Source organism: Phoca vitulina, unplaced genomic scaffold (assembly GCF_004348235.1).
Source record: "Phoca vitulina isolate PV1807 unplaced genomic scaffold, GSC_HSeal_1.0 scaffold71, whole genome shotgun sequence".
Taxonomy (NCBI): domain Eukaryota; kingdom Metazoa; phylum Chordata; class Mammalia; order Carnivora; family Phocidae; genus Phoca; species Phoca vitulina.
The window spans coordinates 7,647,009-7,668,984 of record NW_022589774.1 but is presented as its reverse complement, the minus strand read 5'-3'; the positions used below and the strand labels follow the sequence as shown (position 1 = coordinate 7,668,984).

The following is a 21,976-nucleotide window of genomic DNA, read 5'->3' as shown; positions in this document are numbered from 1 at the left end:
CACTGAACTGTTTTTACATTTTTATTGAAAATTAGTTGACCAAGGGGAGGGGGGTGGGAGGATGGGTTAGCCTGGTGATAGGTATTAAAGAGGGCACATTCTGCATGGAGCACTGGGTGTTATACACAAATAATGAATCATGGAACACTACATCAAAAATTAATGATGTAATGTATGGTGATTAACATAATTAAAAAAAGAAAAAGAAAATTAGTTGACCATACATTTATTGGTCTATTTTTGGACTTTTTAGTCTGTTTCATTCATCTATTTACTTATCTTGACATTAATACCACACTGTCTTGATTATTGTAGTTTTAATAATTTGATACAAGGTAGTGTCAATCTTTCAACTAAGTTGTTCCCAAGTTTTGTTGGTTATTCTTGTTCATTTTTAACTCCGTATAAATTTTTTAATTTGCTAACCAGTTATATACATATATAATAAATATAAAGGCCTGTTGAGATTTTCAGCTGGATTGTGTTTTATCTATGGATCAATTTAGGAGGAAATGATAATTTAGAAATATTGGGTTTTCTAACCCACGAACATGATATATCTCTCATGCATTTGTCTCTTTTAATTTCTCTTAGCAATGTTTTATAATTTTAAATGTAAAGGTCTCACACACCTTTTGTCAGATTTATCCCTACATATTTCAATTATAAATAGCATTAAAAAATTTTTTATTTCAGGGTGCCTGGGTGGCTCAGTTGGTTAAGCGTCTGTCTTCGACTCATCCGCATCGGGATCTCTGGTCAGCAGGGAGCCTGCTTCTCTCCCTTCCTCTGCTGCTCCCCCTGCTTTTGCACTCTCTGTCAAGTAAATAAATAAAATCTTTTTTTAAAAAAAGAAGGAAATTAAAAAAAAATTTTTTTTTAAGATTTTATTTATTTGAGAGAGAGTGAACAAGAGAGAGCACAAGCAAGGTGAAGGGCAGAGTGAGAAGCAAAGTCCCCGCTAAGCAGGGAGCCCCATGTGGGACTCAATCCTGGGACCCTAGGATCATGACCTGAGCCAAAGGCAGACACTCAACCGACTGAGCCACCCAGGCACCCAAATTTTTTTTATTTCAAATTGTTCTGAATGGTACATAGAAATACAATTTACTTTATTTATGGTCTTATATTCTGCAACCATGCTAAACTTACTTATTAGTTCTAGTAGTTATTCTAATGATTCACTGGATTTTTCTACATAGGTTACCATGTCATCAGCAAAAAAAACTCCACCAGTTTTAGTTCTTTGTTTCTAATCTGAATGCCTTTTATTTCTTTTTCCTATCCTACTGCATTGGCTAGAATCTCTAGTACAATGTTGAATAAAAGTGCTTAGAATGAATATCCTTTTTTGTCCCCAGTTAGGAAGAAGGTATTCAGAGTTTCACCATTAAGTATGATATTAGTTATAGGTTTTTTCATAAATGCCTTTTATTAGGATGAGGAAGCTCTTTTTGTTGTTGATTTCCATTCCGCTGTGGTCAGAGAACTTATATTCTATCATTCAAATCCTTTTAAGTTAAAAAAATAAATAAATAAATCCTTTTAAGTTTATTGAGACTTATTTTATGAAACAGAATATGTCACCTAAATATTTTGGTATAATTACTGTGTAGATGTCATTTAATAAATTTTTTTTGATGTAACTATGGCATTTTGGGTGAAGTTCTGTAGTAGCCCAACACACCTGAATCCTCCCACCCCGTATCATTAAATACCTAATCATAATCATTGGTGACTGTAACATGAAATAAATATCTCACCTTAATAATTTGGGGAGACCAAGAAGTGAGAATGTCGATAAGAATAAACAATGGAAGGAATACAGCATAAGAAGAGAAAGGTGGAAAGACATTACAATTCATCATGAAGTGAGATCTGGTGCTAGATTTTTAATTTTTTTAGATTTTATTTATTTATTTGACAGAGAGAGAGACAGCAAGGGAGGGAACAGAAGCAGGAGGAGTGGGAGAGGGAGAAGCAGGCTTCCCGCTGAGCAGGAAGCCCGATGCAGGTATCGATCCCAGGACCCTGGGATCACAACCTGAGCTGAAGGCAGATGCTTAACGACTGAGCCACCCAGGTGCCTTGAGGCGCTGGATTTTTTAAAAACAAAATAACAGTAGTAATAACTACTTTTAAAATTTGGCTTTTTTTTTTTTTTTAAGGAGAGAGAGCAGGGTTGGAGGGCAGAGGGAGAGGGAGAGAGAGAATCTTAAGCAGGCTCCACACCCACTGCAGAGCCTGATACAGGGCTCAATCTCATGACCCTGAGATTAGGACCTAAGCCGAAATCACGAGCTGCACGCTTAACTAACTAAACCACCCAGATGCCCCTGACATATTTTTTAAAGTAATGAAACTAGTATGTCTTATCAACTAAACAGATTGTGTTGATTATTAAATAGGCAAAACCAACCAATCAAAAAACTGGAAGCAAATACTAACCTGAGCAGCTCCCAAAGGGGGGACACGTAAACGCTTCATAGCTTTTTGTCGGTCACCATCTTCAAGTTCATTAGTCACTACAGCCTAGAAAGACACATTAAATTTTGACATAGGTTATACTAATCTTGCGTAATACATAAATAATTCTGAACCATTTATATACATGGTACTCTGAGAACCTCTTGGTGAATGTACACTGACAAAGCAAAAGACAAAAATCATGAGTAAAGAATATTGTATTCAAAGATAGCAACTAATTACAAAAAAAGAATAGAGATGAAGAATTATTTCATTAAAAATAAGACATTAATGCAATTGAAAATATGTGGTACGTAAGTGAGATTACTATACCTCAGTTTCAGAGATGAGCTGGTTGATTTTCTTGCACGTATAAAATGGGGCCACTTCAACATGAGCCACGCGCCAATCTGCCCCACGAGAAGTTTCCAGGATTTTGTCATGCTTTTTGAGGATTTTTCGAAACCCTGTAAAATTCAGATTCTACAGAAAGAAATGAGAAAAACTACTATAATTTCCACCACCATAAAAGAAGAAAAATAATAAGCACTATGCATTGATGAGCTGACTGATGACTGAGTACTGAGGGAAATGGCAACGCTTTCATATAAGCATTTACTTCTAAAAGGATAAGACTCTTCTTTCTTGGGGTGCCTGGGTGATACAGTTGGTTAAGCAACTGACTCTCAGTTTCAGCTCAGGTCGTGATCTCAGGGTAGTGAGAGTGAGCCCCACCATCAGGCTCCGTGCTCAGTGAGGTGTCTGCTTGAGACTCTCTCTCCCTCTCCTTTTGTTCTTCCCCACCACATGCTTATTCTCTCTCTCTCATAAATAAATCTTAAAAAAATAAAAAGACTCTTTCTTCTTATTCCATCTATTTATTTCAAGGTAGTATGCCATCAATAATAAAAGAAACCCTAAACTATGAACCCTATGATTTCTATTTCAAGTAAATTAATGGAAGTCGTAGACTCAAAACATTTTTATTTCCATTTTCTTACGTACAATTATTCTCAAAAAGACTAATTTATATTATTTTGCTTCATGATCAAAAGAATACTATCAGAAAATATTTTGGATTTATAATACACTGAATACATTTATTACTTTTTTGTTTTTTAAAGGACTGGTATTGCTATGTATTTTCCCCCTACTACGCAAGCATGTATGAAAATGGAAGATCGTCTATTTCTTTTAACTTCATTTTGCTTCCATCCATTCTCAGTTTGGGGATGGGAGTGCAAAAAGAGTAACACTGATCATACATACAGGGTTTTGCTGATAATGGATAGGAGCTTGCACTCCTCCTCCATTTCTACAATATCAAAATACTACACTTTTCTACATTCTCCAATTGTTGTTCTTCAGTATATGCAAAAAAGCAGGAAACTGTAGATTTGCATGGTTCTTTAAACCAGAGATCTTCCAAATTTGCTGAGCACATATCCCTATCAGTAAAAAACTTGAGCACTTACTCCAAATTAGACTTTGCTTCCTTGCTAGTTTGTTTATAATTTTTGTCTCATACCTTAGCATATCATCTTAAACTCTCCTAGGGGTGCATACACCGTGATTTAGATACTGCTTTCAATTAATTTTCCTTTCTCCTCACTCTCAATATATATTCTTACAGAAGAGCCAGCCTTAAAGAATAGAGAATAGAACAGAACTTTTATAATTAACAATTATTTCTGTTTTCCCAAGGAGCTTTTTATAATGGCGCCAAACAAAAGCTTCTGGGAAAGCTAATAAAATAAAATTTAACACGGGTGTTTCTCTACAACACACAAGCATAATCAATGAAATATGAAATGTTAATATTTTATAGCATTATAAGAATTACATTTTTGTTTCTTTTTAAATATAAATTATAAAGCTACAGATAAATTTCAAAGGAAAGGAATTTCCCATCATATACTTTACTATTCTCCTAAAATTATTTTCCAACTGGTTTCTGCTTTGAATGATAAAATACTAAATTACCAAAGAAGGTAGAATTATAAAGGGGAAAGAAAGGGAAATAAGTACATGCATTAACAACTTAGATTACTAGAGATATGAGACTATAATGACTTGTTTTTATTTTATTTTTTTAAGATTTTATTTATTTGACAGAGAGCGACACAGCGAGAAAGGGAACACAAGCAGGGGGAGTGGGAGAGGGAGAAGCAGGCTTCCCACTGAGCAGGGAGCCTGACGCGGGGCTTGATCCCCCAACTCTGGGATCATGACCTGAGCCGAAGGCAGTTGCTTAAGGACTGAGCCACTACCCAGGCGCCCCGACTTTTTATTTTAAAACCCAATATTTACCCCTAGAATACTTTTGTTATATAACCTTTAGTTTTTATATAATGTTTTATATAACCACTGAATAGAAGTACTAATCACAATAATAAAATGGAAAAAGAACAGTATGTAAGGTCTCTTTAAAGATTCGATGCTTTTGCCTATTTAAATGTTTATTACTGAACAAATCTATTTTTCAATAAATTCATTATAGATTTAAATATGTAAACTAATCTGTAAAGAATCAGAAATTAATAAATGCCTTCTATTTCCATAATTCAGTGTACATGGTAATTCAGCCTTTCAGATTGGGTTTTAAAAATGCTGAGTGATAGGGCGCCTGGGTGGCTCAGATGGTTAAGCGTCTGCCTTCGGCTCAGGTCATGATCCCAGGGTCCTGGGATCGAGTCCCACATCGGGCTCTCTGCTCCTTGGGAGCCTGCTTCTCCCTCTGCCTCTCTCTCTCTGTCTCTCATGAATAAATAAATAAAATCTTTAAAAAAAAAAAAAAAAATGCTGAGTGATATATCACAATAGCTTATTCATCCAGTCTCTATACGTGTTTGCAGTGACATAATTTCTTTCACAAGATATTTTTCCACTTTTTAAAAAAATTTTATTTTCATTCTAATGTAGTTAACATACAGTGTTATATTAGTCTCAGGTATACAACAGAGTGATCCAGTAATTCCATAAAGATTTTTTTAATAGAGTTATATTATAATCTGTGGATAATACAACTGGAAGGATTCTCAGTGGCAAGTTGTAGAGTTAGTATCTTTTATATTACTAGTGTTAGTTTCAGAAAAGTTAACTGTCTAATTGCCTTTGTGGAAATTTTGTTATAGGCTTGGAGGAATGTAAAGCTCTTACATAGCCAGCAGTGGCTGGAGAAACATATATCATTTCTTATTTCTACTTACTACTACCAGAGATACCTCTAAAAATGGGAAGTAAACCATGAATCAAGGGTTACTTGTGCACACTGTAGAAAAGGTTTTAGAAAACTGATCTTCAAAAATATAACTCTTATTAACACTATTTTGCCACCTTTGATACATGGTTTTTAGCCAATAAGAATATCTGAAATCACATTAAGAACCTAAAAACTAATGACATGCTAAAGATTTCCCTTTTTGGATTGGCCCATTAGTATAGTTCAAGGTTAATTCCAAACTCCTCAATTATTTGAAGGTTCCATTCTCCAGGATAAGACTCTAAGTACCTGATAGTTCTGCAGCAGGATTAGACTGAGGTAGAACTCGCTGAAGGCCAGTTTAAGGTCTTTAATATTCCTATGTTGGACACGTTCCTCATGGGATAAGTGGAAGACTGGCTTCCTGCGCTGTCGCAGTGTAGTAACGCCAATGCTCTCTTTCTGTGCATCCAGTGATGACTGAAGCTCATTCTGAAGTGTAGCAAACCTGCGCTGAGCCTCTGCAAGCTTTTCTATAAAAACAAAAAACGGAATTTCAAATCATCAAGATAAAAAAGCTGGTAAAGTTCTCACTGACTTTTGATTTCTTACTTTTTATTCTGGTCTGTTTCCCTAAAATTTCTAGGAAAAAAATGTTACATGTAATATTTAGAATTGGATAGGAAAAAAAACGTTTTGGTATAACATTTCATTCTATCTTTCTATCCCACATTTCCCTCCCTGCAAAACCTCAAGTGTACCCTTTGTTTTTACAGATGAAGATATAGAATCTAAAAAGCCACTAAAAGTGAGAAAGCAAAATGGTACAGCCACATTATAATTTGGAAAACAGTGTGTCAATTCTCAAAAAGTTAAACATAGAGTTAGCTACATTAAGATCCATCAATTTCACTCCTAGGTATATATGTTCACACAAAAACTTGTACATATACATGAATTTGTATTCACAATAGTGGAATACAACCTAATTGTCCATTAACTGATGAAAGGATAAGCAAAATATGGCATGTATATTACATATATGTATATATAATGGAATATTATTCAGTCATAAAAAAGAATGAAGTACTGATACATACTATAACATGAATGAATCTTAAAGAAATCATGATAAGTGAAAGAAGATAATGCGACATATTGTTTTACTATTATTCAATTTATATGCAATGTCCAGAACAGGCAAATCCAGAGACAGAAAGATTATGGTTGCCAGGGCCTAGGGGGCAGGAAGAATGGGGAGTGACTGCTAATGGGTATGCGGTCTTTTGGGGGTGATGAAAATGTTCTGGAATTATATAATGGTGATGGTTGTACAACCTTGTGAATATTCATGATTTGAATTTCTCTCCTCAGGAATAGCTCAGTCTCTTTTAAGGGCTCATGTGAGTAGGTCAGGCTCACCTGGGATAATCTCCCATTCTTAAAGTCAACTGATTTGGGACCTTAATTACAGCTGCAAAACCCCTTCATAGCAACACCTAGGTAGATGTTTGACTGAATAACCGGAAGAAGGTAGAGCATACACTATGGAGGAAGGGATGTTAGCGTCCACCTTAGAATTATGCTTACTGTGTATTTCTGAACTGATGCAAATTTCTGGAGACTCCAAATGCTACTTGGTCCAGCAGTCAAATGGAGATCTACAGTGTTCAGCTGACAGATGAAATATTAACCCAGGTTTAATTCACAGTGGACCCAATTGGTCCATAGACACATTATGATTGCTTTCTCTGTTCCAGAATGTATAATTGGAGTAGAAACACCAGGCCATTTGTAGAAATCTCCACATTGACTGTGACCCAGGGGTAAGAGCCATTATTGTAGGAACGATTAATGGAAGTTTTGAGAACTTCTTCCTATCAAGATAATAATCAAGAAGCAAAAGCACAACCCTAGGGGAACTCCAGAGGTTAGTGCCACCACCAGAGAAGTGAAAGATGCAGGGATATTGATATCTATCACATCTCCATTTATCTGTTTAGTCTGTGCAGAAGTTGGATGGATCTTGAAAAATGACTATGGATTACAGTAAATTTAATCAAGTGGTCACTCTGATGGCAGCTATTATACTAGATGTGGTATCATCACTGGAGGAAATCAACAGAGCCTATAGCACCGGGTATGCAGCTATACAACTAATAATGCAGCTTCTCATATGGCAACAAACACCTGCATGGTCTCTGAGCCCCAGAAATGGCACCATTCCCCATCAATACCGGTCAGCCACCTAGTGGCAGGTTAAATGCATTGGATGCCTTCTATCATGCAGGGGGGCAGAGATCTGTCCTCCCTGGAATAAATGTATTCTTGATATGGTTGTACATTCCCTGCTCATAATGCTCCTGGCTAGCACCACTATCAACTGGAACACCTCATCCATTTTCATGGTATTCTATATAGCTTTGTTTCTGATCAGGAAACTCATTTCATAGCAAAGGTTGTAAAGCAATAAGCTCCATGGAATAAAATGGTCTTACCACATACCCAGAAATTGCTGGCCTAAAGAGAGACTTAACAAAGTGAGCTGGGAGACAAAACTCTGTAAGAATTGGGTTCGGTCTTACAGGATGCAGTATTAAGGCCATTATATTTATTGGTGCTTTCACAAACACAGCCAAAATACAGAGTCTAGGAATCAAGGGATCAAAGTGGGAGTGGCTCCTCTCACTACTATACCAAAGAACACTCACTTAATTTTTGCTTCCCAATCTGCAATTTGAACTCTGCCTATTGGTTAGTTTTCAAAGGAAAATGCTTCTTTCAGAGGGATACAACAATGGTTTTACTGAATTGGAAGACGAGACTGCCACCTGGCCATTTTGCACTCAACATACCACGGAATTAGTAGGCAAAGAAGTTGTTTACTGGTTAGTGATTGATCTTGATTACCAAGGGGAAAGTGAGTCGTTAATGCATAATAGGAGCAAGGAGGATTGTGTCCACAACCCAGGGGACTCTCTGGAACACATCCTGTTTTTTCCATGACAAGTAATAAAAGTTAATGCAAAACTACAGAAATCAAAGAAAAGAATTATTGAGGATTCAAACCCTTCAGGAATTAAAGTTTGGGTTATCCCATCCAGAAAGAACCCCAGCCAGTTGGGCTTCTGGCTGAGGGCAAAGGAAATATAGAACGGGTAGTGGAAAAAGCAAATCACAGATATCAGCTATGGTCTCTTAACCTTGTTGCTCTTTTACATAGCTTATATTTTCCTCTCTATCTCTTTTTGTTGCATTCTGGGTAACTACTTCAGCTCTATGTTCAAGTGTATAAACTTTCTCTTAATCTCTACCTAATTCGCAGGTTTAAATAGTTAAGATATTAATTTCAGTGATTATATTTTCATTTTAAAAGTTCATTTATTGGTTATTTTATTTTTAAGATTTTATATATTTATTTGAGAGAGAGTGAGCGAGCACAAGTGGGAGGAGGGGCAGAGGGAGAGCAGACTCCCTCTGCTGAGTAGGGAGCATGGAGCCAGCTGATACCAGGACCCTGAGACCATGACATAAGCAGATACTTAACCCACTAAGCCACCCAGGCACCCATGTAATTGGTAATTTCAAAAAGTCAATTTTGATAGTTTCTTTTTTGTGCATGGTTTTGATACTCTCTTTTATCTTTCCCCATATTAAGCATGTATTTTATTTTGTATCTAATAATTTTGCATATTTTATGTAGCATTTTACTGTTTTGTAGTGAGAGGTATTCAGAATTTCTTCCTAGTCTTCCATATTATTAGAAAGAACAATTCACCTGTTTTCAAATCTCACACTGAAAAGGCAAAATGAATTTCAAGGTTCTTTTTATAGAAGTCAAGCATTTCTATTACAAAATTGTTCATCTTATTATCCTTCTGATCAAAAACAATATAGAACTTTTTGGTTCTTTCTTAGTTCATGGTGTATTTAGTGATTTTGTAATTTTTTCATGATGCTCCTAGACCAAAAGATATATTTAACACTTCTGTTTTATTAACAACTTAAGTATTTATGTCCTAACCACTTAAAAGCCATTTGAAAAAATAGTATACACAAATACAAACACATATTTAATGAAATAATGTGATAATTTATCCAAGGTCAACTATAAATTACTTTGCTGATTAAAAACCTTAGGTAATTAGTAAGACCCAAAAGCTAGAAAATCATAATATCAATGATCAACTTTTATTGTTAAGAGACTAATATGAATTTGCTATTTGTTTACCTTCCTTAGCCAGTTGTCAATACATATATTTTGTAATTATTTACATGGATATTAAAAGTGAAAGAAGTCCCAAAAATGGAAAGAAAGAACCATTACTTCATGCGTGCCACCAATAAGTCAAGAAACAAATACCTCCCCATCTGGCAAACTCCTTACTCATTTTACAAGGCTAATCTCAAATATCATTTTCTATGTAAAGTGTTTCTTGCCTAAAAACTCTCAACCACAACTTGAAACTCCACCTATAGGACTCTCATGAGGTCACAAACACGCACACAAAGCACACTGAACATAATTCTTTGTTTATATGTTTGTTTCATTGATTAACTGTGAGCTCTCTGAGCCAATGATTTTCTGAGGGAAAAAAAAAAATCTTCATTTTTTTAATGGTGAGCAATTTTTAAATAGCTTTTTCAGGTATACTTTACATAGCATAGCATTCACCCATGGTAAGCATATTTTGCTGATTTTTAGTAAATTTGTAGACTTGTGCAATTATCAGCACCATCCAATTTTAGAACATTTCCAACATCCCATACATTTCTGTCAGGGCCACTGGCTATCAAAGCTCACTCCCACCCCCCAGCCCCAGGTAACCACTGATCTGCTTTCTCTTTCTATACATTTGCCTTTTCTGGACACTTTTATAAAGAAATCATACAATATGTTGTCTTTTGCATCTGTCTGGCTTCTTAGCATGATTCTGAGGTTCATCCATTTTGTATCAGTAGTTTGTTCCTTTTATTGCTGATTTATACTTTGTTGGGTGGATATACCACATTTTGTTTAAATATTAATCAGTTGAGGGACATGTGGATTGTTTCTAATTTTTTTACTATATAAATTATGCTATTAACATTCATGTATAAATTTTTGTGAGGACTATCATCATCATCTTTGTAATTGTAAGAGCTTGCATATAGTAGGCTCAACCCATGTTTGTTGACTGACTGACTTAATGAATATGTAGGAAAAACTTCTCTCTAGTAATCCAAGTTCCCATATAGAAATAGAGGAGAGGGGCGCCTGGGTGGCTCAGTCGTTAAGCGTCTGCCTTCGGCTTGGGTCGTGATCCCAGGGTCCTGGGATCGAGCCCCGCATCGGGCTCCCTGCTCGGCTGGGAGTCTGCTTCTCCCTCTGCCTCTCCCCCTCACCCCCGCTCATGGTGCTCTCTCTCTCTCAAATAAATAAGTAAAATCTTTAAAAAAAAAAAAAGAAAAGAAATAGAGGAGAAATATATACCAGGGGTATTCAGCTACTTTTTTGAACTATTTTCTTCCTTAAGGGCAAGGCTATCTAGAAGAGCATATGAAGGAAAATCGCTGGTTGGGAATAGGGGAGTAAAAGCATGTAATCTGAAAAAAAAAAAAATTTCAGTATTACCATAGTTATGGTGTGAGATCTTTATACTTAGCAAAATGGTTTAATACTTATCAACAGATTTAAAAAGGATGAGCAACACTGCTTTTGATACCAAGTGTCCAAATCTGTGTTTCAAGGACACCTCAATTTTCTAGAGTCAGATATCCAAAAATCTCAAACATATGGGGGCAGCCCAGAACCTGGAAAAAGGTAAATGTGTACATAAGAATGTACTTTGGCCTATGAATTAAAATCTACAAATATACTTACAAAAAATAAAAATGAATATTTCTAGGTAATTTCATAAATGCTGATGAAAGCAGCCTATTTTGACAATAAATTTCAATTTCTACTCATGCCAATAAATCAAGTGGCCCTGAATGAGAACAGATTATTACTTTTATAATACATGTTTAATGCCATAAGCTCTCAGAAAATAAAATATTTGATAAAAATTTCCAATAACCACTCAAAAACTTTCAAAGCACCTATATGTCCCTCAAAGAGCTATATGGTTAACAAGATTTTTCTTAGTTTTCACATTTACATTTTTTTACTTTTAGAAAAGTTATTTCAGAACTATAAGCTATCTTCAGAATAACAAAGCTATTACATTGTTATGGAACTGAAGAATAATTCTTGATAAAGTTAGTGTTTTAGAATACATTTATTTTTTTGTATACATATCTTGCAATGTTACGAGCTTGCTAACTCAATTTATGGACCTCAGTGTTATTTGAAATACGAAGTAAGTTTGTAAGAAGGTTGACCAACCCTAGATGACTCAGGATAGTTAATTTCGTTTTATTACATAAAATTTTTGTTCTGCTTTTATCTGGAATTCTTATTGAAATCGTTACACCTCAAGTACTGAAGTCTAAAATATCCATGTATGAATAAAACATAATATTCTTCAAATTTTTTTCTATAATAATAACTGAATCCTTATTCTCTTACAACTCCAGCTTCAGCAGACTGTTTGTAATCCTCCTCACCCCCAAATATGTCATGTATTTTGATGTCACAATGCATCTGGATAGGTGTTTCCTTGGAATACTGTACTCTAAGTCCTCTAATCCCCAATATGCTCCTCCAAGAGCATGTGGAAATGCCCCTCATTTTCAAGCATCCAATTTAAATTTTACTTCTTCTGGAGGCTTTTCCACAATCCCTCTCTTTTCCTCCAAGTAAAGTCAATGCTTCTTCATGTCAGTTTCCATAGTACTTCACAAAATTCTAAAATACCAAGTATCATATTGTACATAAACTTAAAAGAAATAGATACAATTGGTAAATAAACACATTAGATATAATCTGATATTTTCTATTCTACTATATTCTATTCATATTTTTTATATTCATATTTTTTTAAAATGCTCATGATGACCCCAGGTATTTTAATTTCCTGACCCATGTATCGGGTCATAACCTACAGTTTAAAAGAACATTAATTTAGATGATAGTTTTTTTATGAAGATGCCATCCTGCAACTGTGTTAATCCATGACCAGGGAAATTCCCCATCTTCTCAGTCTTATAAAGAAAAAAAATCTTATCAGTCTTAGAAAGACCTAGGAGACTCCAGCAATTCATAATGCTATCACCAAAAAGGAGCCTTCCTTTAAAAAACTTCCCTCTCCTTCCATGGTCTTCAAATATTAAAAGATAGGAGGGAAGGATAGTGGACACGTGGATAGTACATAAATAATTGTAATTTTAATTTTCATCAGATATGTTAACAAGAAAGCAAGCCAGTCTGGTTGCTTTAATTCATGTCCCCTATTTCTCTCCTAACCAACCTCCCAACCCCCATTCTTTAATAGCTCTTAAGTAATGGATTCTGTTGTAATAAACTCAAGAGAATCATGATGTAGGAAAAAATAATAAGACAATGGGAATTTTAAACAATACTACAGACCTATGATCACCCTAATTAATAAATACTTAATCTATGTCTTTAGACACACACAAGCAAAGAACTAAACCAGCCATTAAGTCATAATTTAGCTATGTGGGTACTAGATACATATAATCACTTGTAAAATGATATTTAGTTATTTCAGTGAAAAAGATGCTTATGTTTTATTACAAACACTCAGTGGCATAATATACAATGCCTCAAATTCGGTAAGAATAAAGAAAAACACATAACAGGATTATAGGAATAACTGTAACAGGAATAGTTCTGAGTAACTATTATCCAATTGGTCTTACATATATATGAAGCCTGAAAATATTTTACAGCCAAGAAATAAATCTGCTTCTATTGCCATAATTCCCATACTTATAAATAACACTACTGCAATTTCTTTTCTTCCCTTCTTCCCTCCCTCTTTTTTGGTAAAGAAAGGAAAAGCTCATAACACTGCTGTGAAGTCATAATAACCGAAGCCAAAATATTAGGACAGGTAAAAAAAAAACTGAGATTGTTTAGAAATGAAGGAAAAAGCCCCTAGCTATTTAAAACATTCCAACCCAGGGGTGCCTGGGTGGCTTAGTCATTAAGCGTCTGCCTTCAGCTTAGGTCATGGTCCCAGGGTCCTGGGATCGAGCCCCACATTGGGCTTCCTGCTTGGTGGGAAGCCTGCTTCTCTTTCTCCCACTCCCCCTGCTTGTGTTCCAGCTCTCGCTGTGTCTCTCTCTGTCAAATAAATAAAATCTTTCAAAAATAAAAGGCTTTGCCTGTGTTAACTGTGGAATATTAAAAGCAACAGATATATTCTAAGATTTTGTTTTTATGTAGGCACATAAAAATGCTGCTTAGAAGCAAAGTATTTTGAATAGAGAGAGAAAGCAAACTGGTTCTAGCAAACAGAAAGATGTTGTAACAGAGAGTGATGAATATTACCAATGGAAAAGGACATTACTGATCACTACAAAAAAGATTTCTAACACTATAGCTCTCAGGATTGATGCCATTTTTAGTACTAGAAGAGACCTAGGAGACTTCAGCAATTAGTAATGTTATCACCAAAAAGGAGCCTTCCTTTAAAAAATTTCCCTTTCCTTCCATGGTCTTCAAATATAAAAAGATTGTATCTATTGGGGAGCTTGGGTGGCTCAGTCAGTTAAGCGTCTGACTCTTCGTTTCGGCTCAGCTGGTGATGTCATGGGTCCTGGGATCAAGCCCTGTGCTGAGCTCTGCACTCAGTGGGGGGGGGGGGGGGGGGTAGTATTTGCTTGAGGATTCTCTCCCTCTTCCCCTCTCCTGGCGAATGCACTCTCTCTCTAAAATAAATAATTTAAAAAAAAATTTTTTTTAAAGATTTTATCTATTAATATAAATGCTTATATCTTATTAACCAAAAATATGTAATAAAACATAAAGCGCAATAAAATGACTTACATCAGGTTTTGTGAAATTCTGACAATAGCTTCTAACTCCTCACAGGTGGAACCAGAGAGGGCTGGGAATCAATTTGTTCATTTTACAAGCAAGTACATGGAGGCCTAGAAAGGTTAAATGGTAAACTTCTTCTAAAAAAATAGTAAGGTTCAAAAATCCAAAATGTAATTGGTAGGTAAAACAATTGATATGAAAATAAGTATCTACATTTTAGTAGTATTCATTTTGTTTTGTTTGGCTTTTATACCATTTTGTTTGGGGTATTTAGAAGTTTCAGTCAAGACTATATCTCACTTGAAAGTGACCATTTTTAGCTGACCATTAAATAATTTGTGAGATACAAGTGGGTGGAGGTAGGTTTATAAGCTGAACTCATCCCTGTATTATTTATACTTTTTCTGTGCCCTAGTGTCTGAGAATTGCAGTCTATAAGACAATCTGCTATGGAGAAGGTGGCTAAATAAGGAGAAAAATGATACTGTCTAGGACAAGTGCCAAATTCTGTTTCTGTCAATCATGTCTTCATATTACCCATCACTTCCTGACCTGGCAAAAAGTTAGTTTGAAGACTATCAATTTGGACCTACTCTGTGGTGACATCAAGAGACATGCCCTACTGGCCCTGCCAATACATACAGAAAAAGGAAGTCATTTATAATCATAGCCTCCAAATTTTAAATAGTAGAAAGCCCAAAATTATTTTTGAAAAATAATCAAATCTAAGATACCATTTTTCAAACTAGGGTTATAACCCAATATGGGGTCATAAAAGCAATTGTGTGGATCATAAATCAGCATTTTATAAGTCAAATAGAAATAAATATAGAAAACAGAATATATTACACATAGCAAGGATATTATTCCATGAAAAAATTTTAATTGTTTAAATATATTGCATATACACATATATATAGATGCATACAAACATACATAAAACACACATATCTGACTAGGCGTATGGGTCACAATTTGTATATAGTTTTTGCTATAATTCACCATATAAAAAATATGTATCTATTGTTAAGAATAGATATTTCTTTTGCTTTGTATACCAAGAAGCATTATCTACTCTTTCTGATCTAAATTACCCACATAGAGTTGGGCTCAGAGATCCTTCCCCCAAAAAAATCACAGCAAAAGAAAAATGCTAATTACCTTGACCTTAATTTACATTTTGCATTTACAGCCTTAGGTCACATGCTATAGGCCTTTCTTGGTCTAAACACTTTTTCCCCTGCAAATGCCTTCCTCTTTTAGCTTCCTCTTCCTCATTCTTCATTACATGGCCACCCTCTCCTTCTCAGTCTACACTGCTGGTTCCTCTTTTCCTCCTACCTCCTAACTGGAAATTATCTCTGTTCTTACATACTGCAATTTCTCTGTATATTTTTCCTTTGTTGAAAATCTATCCATTGCAGTTTCAAATAATATTTCTATTTTGTTACTGCATTCTAGGTGCTTACAATGTGGTGCAAAGGACATGCATATATACTGTGCCCTTTCATGGCTCTGTGCCTCTGCATAAACTGCTCTCTTTGCCTAGGAAGTCCAGCCATAAGTGAAAGATAAGAAGGACATAGAATTAAGGCATTTGCTTCCTTTTTGTTCTTTTTTGCTAGAAGGGAGTGACTTGCTAAGGAGACTAAACCAGTAAAGAAGGAAGTCAATGATGTATTTATTTATTAATTCTTAGAAGAAATAATTACTGGAGGAAGGTCTTGAGGAGCTAAAATTCAGTCAGTAGTTGTAGAGATTTGCCACGGACTGAAGGATATCTTTTCTAAAAAGATTGGAGGAAAATAAGGAAGGGTAAGAAGGTCAACAAGTACTTAGGGGGAGAGGTGGCATAGATCTGCATATGTATTATACACCAACAGGAGCGAAGTTGAGTTTTTAAAAAAAATTTTTTTAAAGACTTATTTATTTTAGAGAGAGAGTGTGTGTGCAGGGGGAGAGGGAGAAAGAAACTCAAGCAGACTCTGTGCTGACTTCAGAGTCTGATGCAGGGCTTGACCCCATGACCCTGAGATCAGGACCTGAGCCAAAACCAAGAGTCAGACGCATAACCAACTGCACCACCCAGGCACCCCTGAAGTCCTTTATATTTATTTGTAAAGTAAGAGGAGGTATAATGAGCATGATGGAGAAGATGGTGGGGTCAGAGAATTCAAGAGAATGGTGTTGGGTTTAGAAAAACACTTTGGAGGGGCACCTGAGTAGCTCAGTTTGTTGAACATCTGACTCTTGATCTCAGCTCAGGTCCTGATCTCAGGGTCGTGGGTTCATAGGTTTGGGCCCCGTGCTGGGCCATACGCTGGGTGTGAAACCTACTTAAGGAATAAACAAAACAAAATAAAACAAACCCACTTTGGAGCATGGAAAAGGGCACTGATTAGGACCCATGGGCAGCTTTGAGGACATAATTAAGAATGTAATAATGAATTTATACTGGTTCAAGTTTGTTCTGCTGTGAGTTTATTTCCCCTGGCTATCCTAAGCAGCCTGTGGGTAGGCATAAAGAAGGTAAAAGGTTGAATTGGTTTACAGTTGGGAGTTTCACTAGGCAGATGCATTATAAGGCAATGAGGGTGAGGAGATTAAAAAGCACAAGGGACAAAGTGGCTAAGATAACTGAGGGAGAGGGAAATAATTCTGGGGGGGAGGGGCCTTACCAATAGATAGATGGGGGAATAGATGAGGGACTCAAGAAACTTGAGCTTTGTGAGATGAAAAAAGAGATATCAAAGGGGTAGGGTAGTATAAAAATATATATAAAAAAAACAGAATTTTAAAGGGTCAGATATAAATAAATGGAAATTCCAGTATTTCCTTCTCAACTCCAATAGCATCTTGTGGATGTCACTCTGGAAACAATGCTCTAAAGAGATAGAAAGGAATATTCCATACAATGGAAAGGCAAAGTAATATAATTAATAAGCAGGAACTGTCTAATTCAACTCTGAAATAATAAAATCAAATTTCTGACTCTTCTGAAGCTTCAGACTGGACTTTAGTGAAGCTCTACCAAAATACTGGTTCACAATGAGGTTCCCAAATCCTTGCAACTGCAAAAGAATCTAGGCAATGACAGTATTAGGCTTAAATATTGACGTACTAGATGCGTTCCTACTCCAGCTAAAGAAAATATCCCTAAGTACAGTATAGGAAGAAAAACAAGCCCCATTTTAAAAATGATGATCAGAAGGTTAAACACTGACATGGCAGAGTTTTTCTTTCCTCAGCAGCAGAAATTGTCCCCTGTATGTTGTACCAAAAAACGACTCACCTGAATAAAATGTGTTGATTTTGGCAAGTTCCTTTTCACAGGTTTGGAAAAATTTTTCTTCAAACTTGGCAAAATACCTCTTTACCGTGTCCTCATCTGTAACTGAAAGCAAGGAAAAGAGTATTTGAATATGATGTCCAAAGGCCAATTAAGAAAACTAGGGAAATAAAATTTAAAGGTACTACTTCCTTATTCTTCAAAATGACAACAATGAACTGTGAACCATATTAAGCAAAGACTAATGAAAGCAAAGACTATTGTGTTCTTCATAGGAACACAGTCATTTTTTAACTGAATGAGACTCTCTAAGTCTTTACTATAATAAATTTATAGTGGTGAAAAAAGTAAGTGTTCTAAAACTTCAGAAGACACTACTGTACAAATGTGATCAAGGAAGATTCAAGGTGTTGGGAGTAGAAATGAGTAGGATTTAGCAAGAGTAAATATTTCAGGGAATAAAAAAAGGAACAGAAAATGAAGACATGAATATATAATACGATCCTGGAAAAAATGAGTTGATTATTTCTACTATATTAAATTGCTTTCCACTCATTTTCACTTAGCTGCACCAGATACAGAAAAAAAATGTAGACTGATGGCTATAAATTACATATTCTCAGCCTACAGCTGCTGGGTAGGAACATAAGTGAGTTGAGCAAATGGGTGATTGTACAAGCATGGTGATAAACGGCAACTGACACCTTCAGGATAAGGAGTGGTATGGATTCTGGCAAGTAAGAGCACATGTCCATCTAATTAGTTGCCGTCCTGTGGTGACAGGGTTAAAGTTGTCACATCTTCCAATTTTCAAGACAAGCCACAAATCTAGATATTTTAAAAACATAGTGTAGACCAATCAATATATGCCTCTACAGGCTGGATCCACTTTGTGAGTTCTGTTATACAGCTGTTAATTTACGGAATACCATAAGTACAGATATATGTAGCTTCAGGAACCCCCAAGCCTAAAAGGTACGTATGTTTCTTGTCCAAGTAAGATCTGCCTAGACTCCAGATACTAATCATAATTTAGAACTATCCTATTTCTGGATCTCTGGGGCAATCTAAGCTTGAAATGTGTAGAAAAAGTATAGGTCATTTTATGTTCCCCAGTTGCTTCAAATCTTAGTGCAATCCCAAAAACCCTTACACAATTCATCTGTCCAGGAATAAGAGAAACAGTATTTCCCTGAGTAATAGCAATACACACATACACATACTAATTCTTTGTACCAGAGATACTTTAAAGAAAAACAAAAGCTTAAAATGAAGTTCTAAAAAGCATGTAAAATCTATTCATTTAATTTGAATAACACAAATGTTAAAAAAAAATGATCACTACACAAAACCTTGACTTTATTTCTATATCTACTTCTCTATTTCTTATGCTTTAGAACTTAACAGATAACGCAGGATTCTATTGATTTTGCAGTAAAGAAAGGGTGGCCACTTTAAGTTCCTCATGTAAGCTTCATAATTTAGGTACAATAAAGGCTATAGCTGCCCAAGGCCACTGTGAATTATTTTTACAAAGCATAAAGCAGGTCAAAGCACCCTTTTAAGGTGACCTTGAGTTAGAGATGATCCATGGTAACAGATGCTGCTCTTATAATAGCATTTAGCTATAGCTAATTTAAAATAAGAGTAATATCTCATTCTACTTTATTACCCATTTTTTTCATTTTTATTTTGTTCTTTATTGTATTGTTAGGAAAGAAAACCCAAAAGCAAAATATAGGCTGGGTCAAATTTACTTTGTTTCCCTATTTACAGAACAAAGTTGTTCACCAAAGCAATTTAAATATAGCTTCTGTTTTAAAAATAATTTTAACATATTAATATTTATATACAGGTTGCATATTCAACAACATCAAATATTTAAAATATTACTAAGAGGATGCCTGGGTGGCTCAGTTGGTTATGCGTCTGCCTTTGGCTCAGGTCATGATCCCAGGGTCCTGGGATTGAGCCCCACATGGGGCACCCTGCTCAGCAGGGAGCCTGCTTCTTCCTCTCCCTCAGCCCCCCCAACCCCATTCTGCTCAAATGCTCTTTCTCTCTCTACCTCAAATAAATAAACAAAATCTTAAAAATAAAATATTACTAAGAGCCTAGAAACCAAAAAAAAAATCTAAATAAGCTTCTGAGAAACTAAAACATATAATAAATTTTATGTATTAAAGAATGAACATTCTGGGGCGCCTGGGTGGCTCAGTCGTTAAGCGTCTGCCTTCGGCTCAGGTCATGATCCCAGGGTCCTGGGTTCGAGCCCCACATTGGGCTCCCTGATCAGCGGGAAGCCTGCTTCTCCCTCTCCCACTCCCCTTGCTTGTGTTCCCTCTCTCGCTGTGTCTCTCTCTGTCAAATAAATAAAATCTTTAAAATAAATAAATAAATAAAGCATGAACATTCTACTCATTAATCAATCTCATATAAATTCTTCATTTCCTCAATTAAAGACTGTTTTATCTAAAATACCAGTAGTCTCGGGGAGCCTGGGTGGCTGAGTCGTTAAGCGTCTGCCTTCGGCTCAGGTCATGATCCCAGGGTCCTGGGATAGAGCCCCATGTCGGGCTCCCTACTCCATGGGAAGCCTGCTTCTCCCTTTCCCACTCCCCCTGCATGTGTTCCCTCTCTTGCTGTGTCTTTCTCTTTCAAATAAATAAAATATTTTTTAAAAATAAAAAAATAAAATAAAATAAAATACCAGTAGTCTCTTATGTAGATTTCTGGTTCACATATAACTTAATAGCCACAAATCAGAAAAGAGTAAAGTAAGGTTACGGCAACACTAAAAAGTAATGGCAAAAACAGAGAAAAGAGGAAAAAACTATATATAAAAGTAGATCTGCATATACAGGTGCCCGCCATTTTTGAAAGTTCAAGTTACACCACTTTGTTTTTACAGAAGACATAACATGAGTACCTGTTTTTGCTAACTAAAAAGAAATCTGTAGAGGATTTCTGCTTCAAAAAAAAAAAAAAGTTTTCAGCATTTGTTTTGCAGTAAGCCATTACAAAGGAAGCAAGCACTGTGCCCAGTGAGAGTGGCACCACCAAGCTCCTTCCCTGGGAACTGCACTCAGCATCTCACCATCAAGTCGCCACAGCTTTGAACTATGTCTGCGAGCATCTGTGCTTTATCTCAATTTATTTTGTGCATCTGTTAGGAAAGTATGTCCTAAGGTATCAGAAAAGCCTAAGAAAAGATATTTTTTATTCTAGGCACACTAAAAATTGTTTCTATATAAATTAATGGTAACTACATCTTCACATCATTTTGGCTTACAAAAGGTTTCACAGAACAGTCTACTTTGGGGGAAACAGGTTCATAGGGATTTAAGAGTAAGATAAAGGGTGTTTCAAATCAATGAGAAAAGAATGTACTATATAAAAAATAGGGTTGAGCCATTCATTTAAATAAACTCCAAATGGAGTTAAACAATGTTATAAAACACTAGAAAAAAATTAACTCTACATAGGGAAAGTTTTCCTAAATACTACACAAAACAGGCCATAAAGGGAACAACTGACATTCTTCCAAAATGAAAAATCTCCATTCCACAAGATACCACAAGCAAACTTAAAAGACAAGCAACAGACAGGAAAACATATCTGCAAAATTTAAAATAAAGGATTCACATGCCAAAGAGCCTTCAAAAATGTCTTACAAATCAGTATTAAAAAGATATTCCACAAGAAAATGGGTAAATTAGAGCAATTCATAGAAAAATGCAAATGGCCAAGGAACAAAAGGAAAGGATACTCAACATCCCAGATATCAGTTTAATGTGACTTCAAAATAATGAAATATAATTTTTAAACCATCAGATTGAAATAAATTTTAAAATATTATTTCAGCAATGGTAAAGGTAAATGAACTCTCGCTCCCTGTTGGTGGGAATGTAAATACGTAAAGCCATTTAGGAAGGCAATCAGAGAGTAGCCACCAAACTGTTCAGTGCATTTAATTCCACAGGTAAGAAATATATTCTAAAGGAATTGCTGCACAAAAGGATGTGTGTGCAAGGATGTTCATGTAACATGGTTTTTAAAAGTGATAAAGGAAACAAAGTGATGTTCA

The 21,976-nt window shown here is 35.6% G+C and overlaps 1 protein-coding gene across 1 annotated transcript in view; it reads right to left on the bottom strand.

Annotated features, from left to right (window-relative positions):
• XPR1 (xenotropic and polytropic retrovirus receptor 1) overlaps window positions 1–21,976 on the bottom strand; it is a 240,745-nt gene that overhangs the window by 77,479 nt on the left and 141,290 nt on the right. The window contains exons 3-6 of the mRNA XM_032393198.1: window positions 17,893–17,994; window positions 5,978–6,201; window positions 2,800–2,949; window positions 2,449–2,532 (exon numbers count right to left, since the gene is read on the bottom strand). Of these exons, the coding sequence (XP_032249089.1) occupies window positions 2,449–2,532; window positions 2,800–2,949; window positions 5,978–6,201; window positions 17,893–17,994 (560 nt within the window). The remainder of the gene's footprint in view (window positions 1–2,448; window positions 2,533–2,799; window positions 2,950–5,977; window positions 6,202–17,892; window positions 17,995–21,976) is intronic.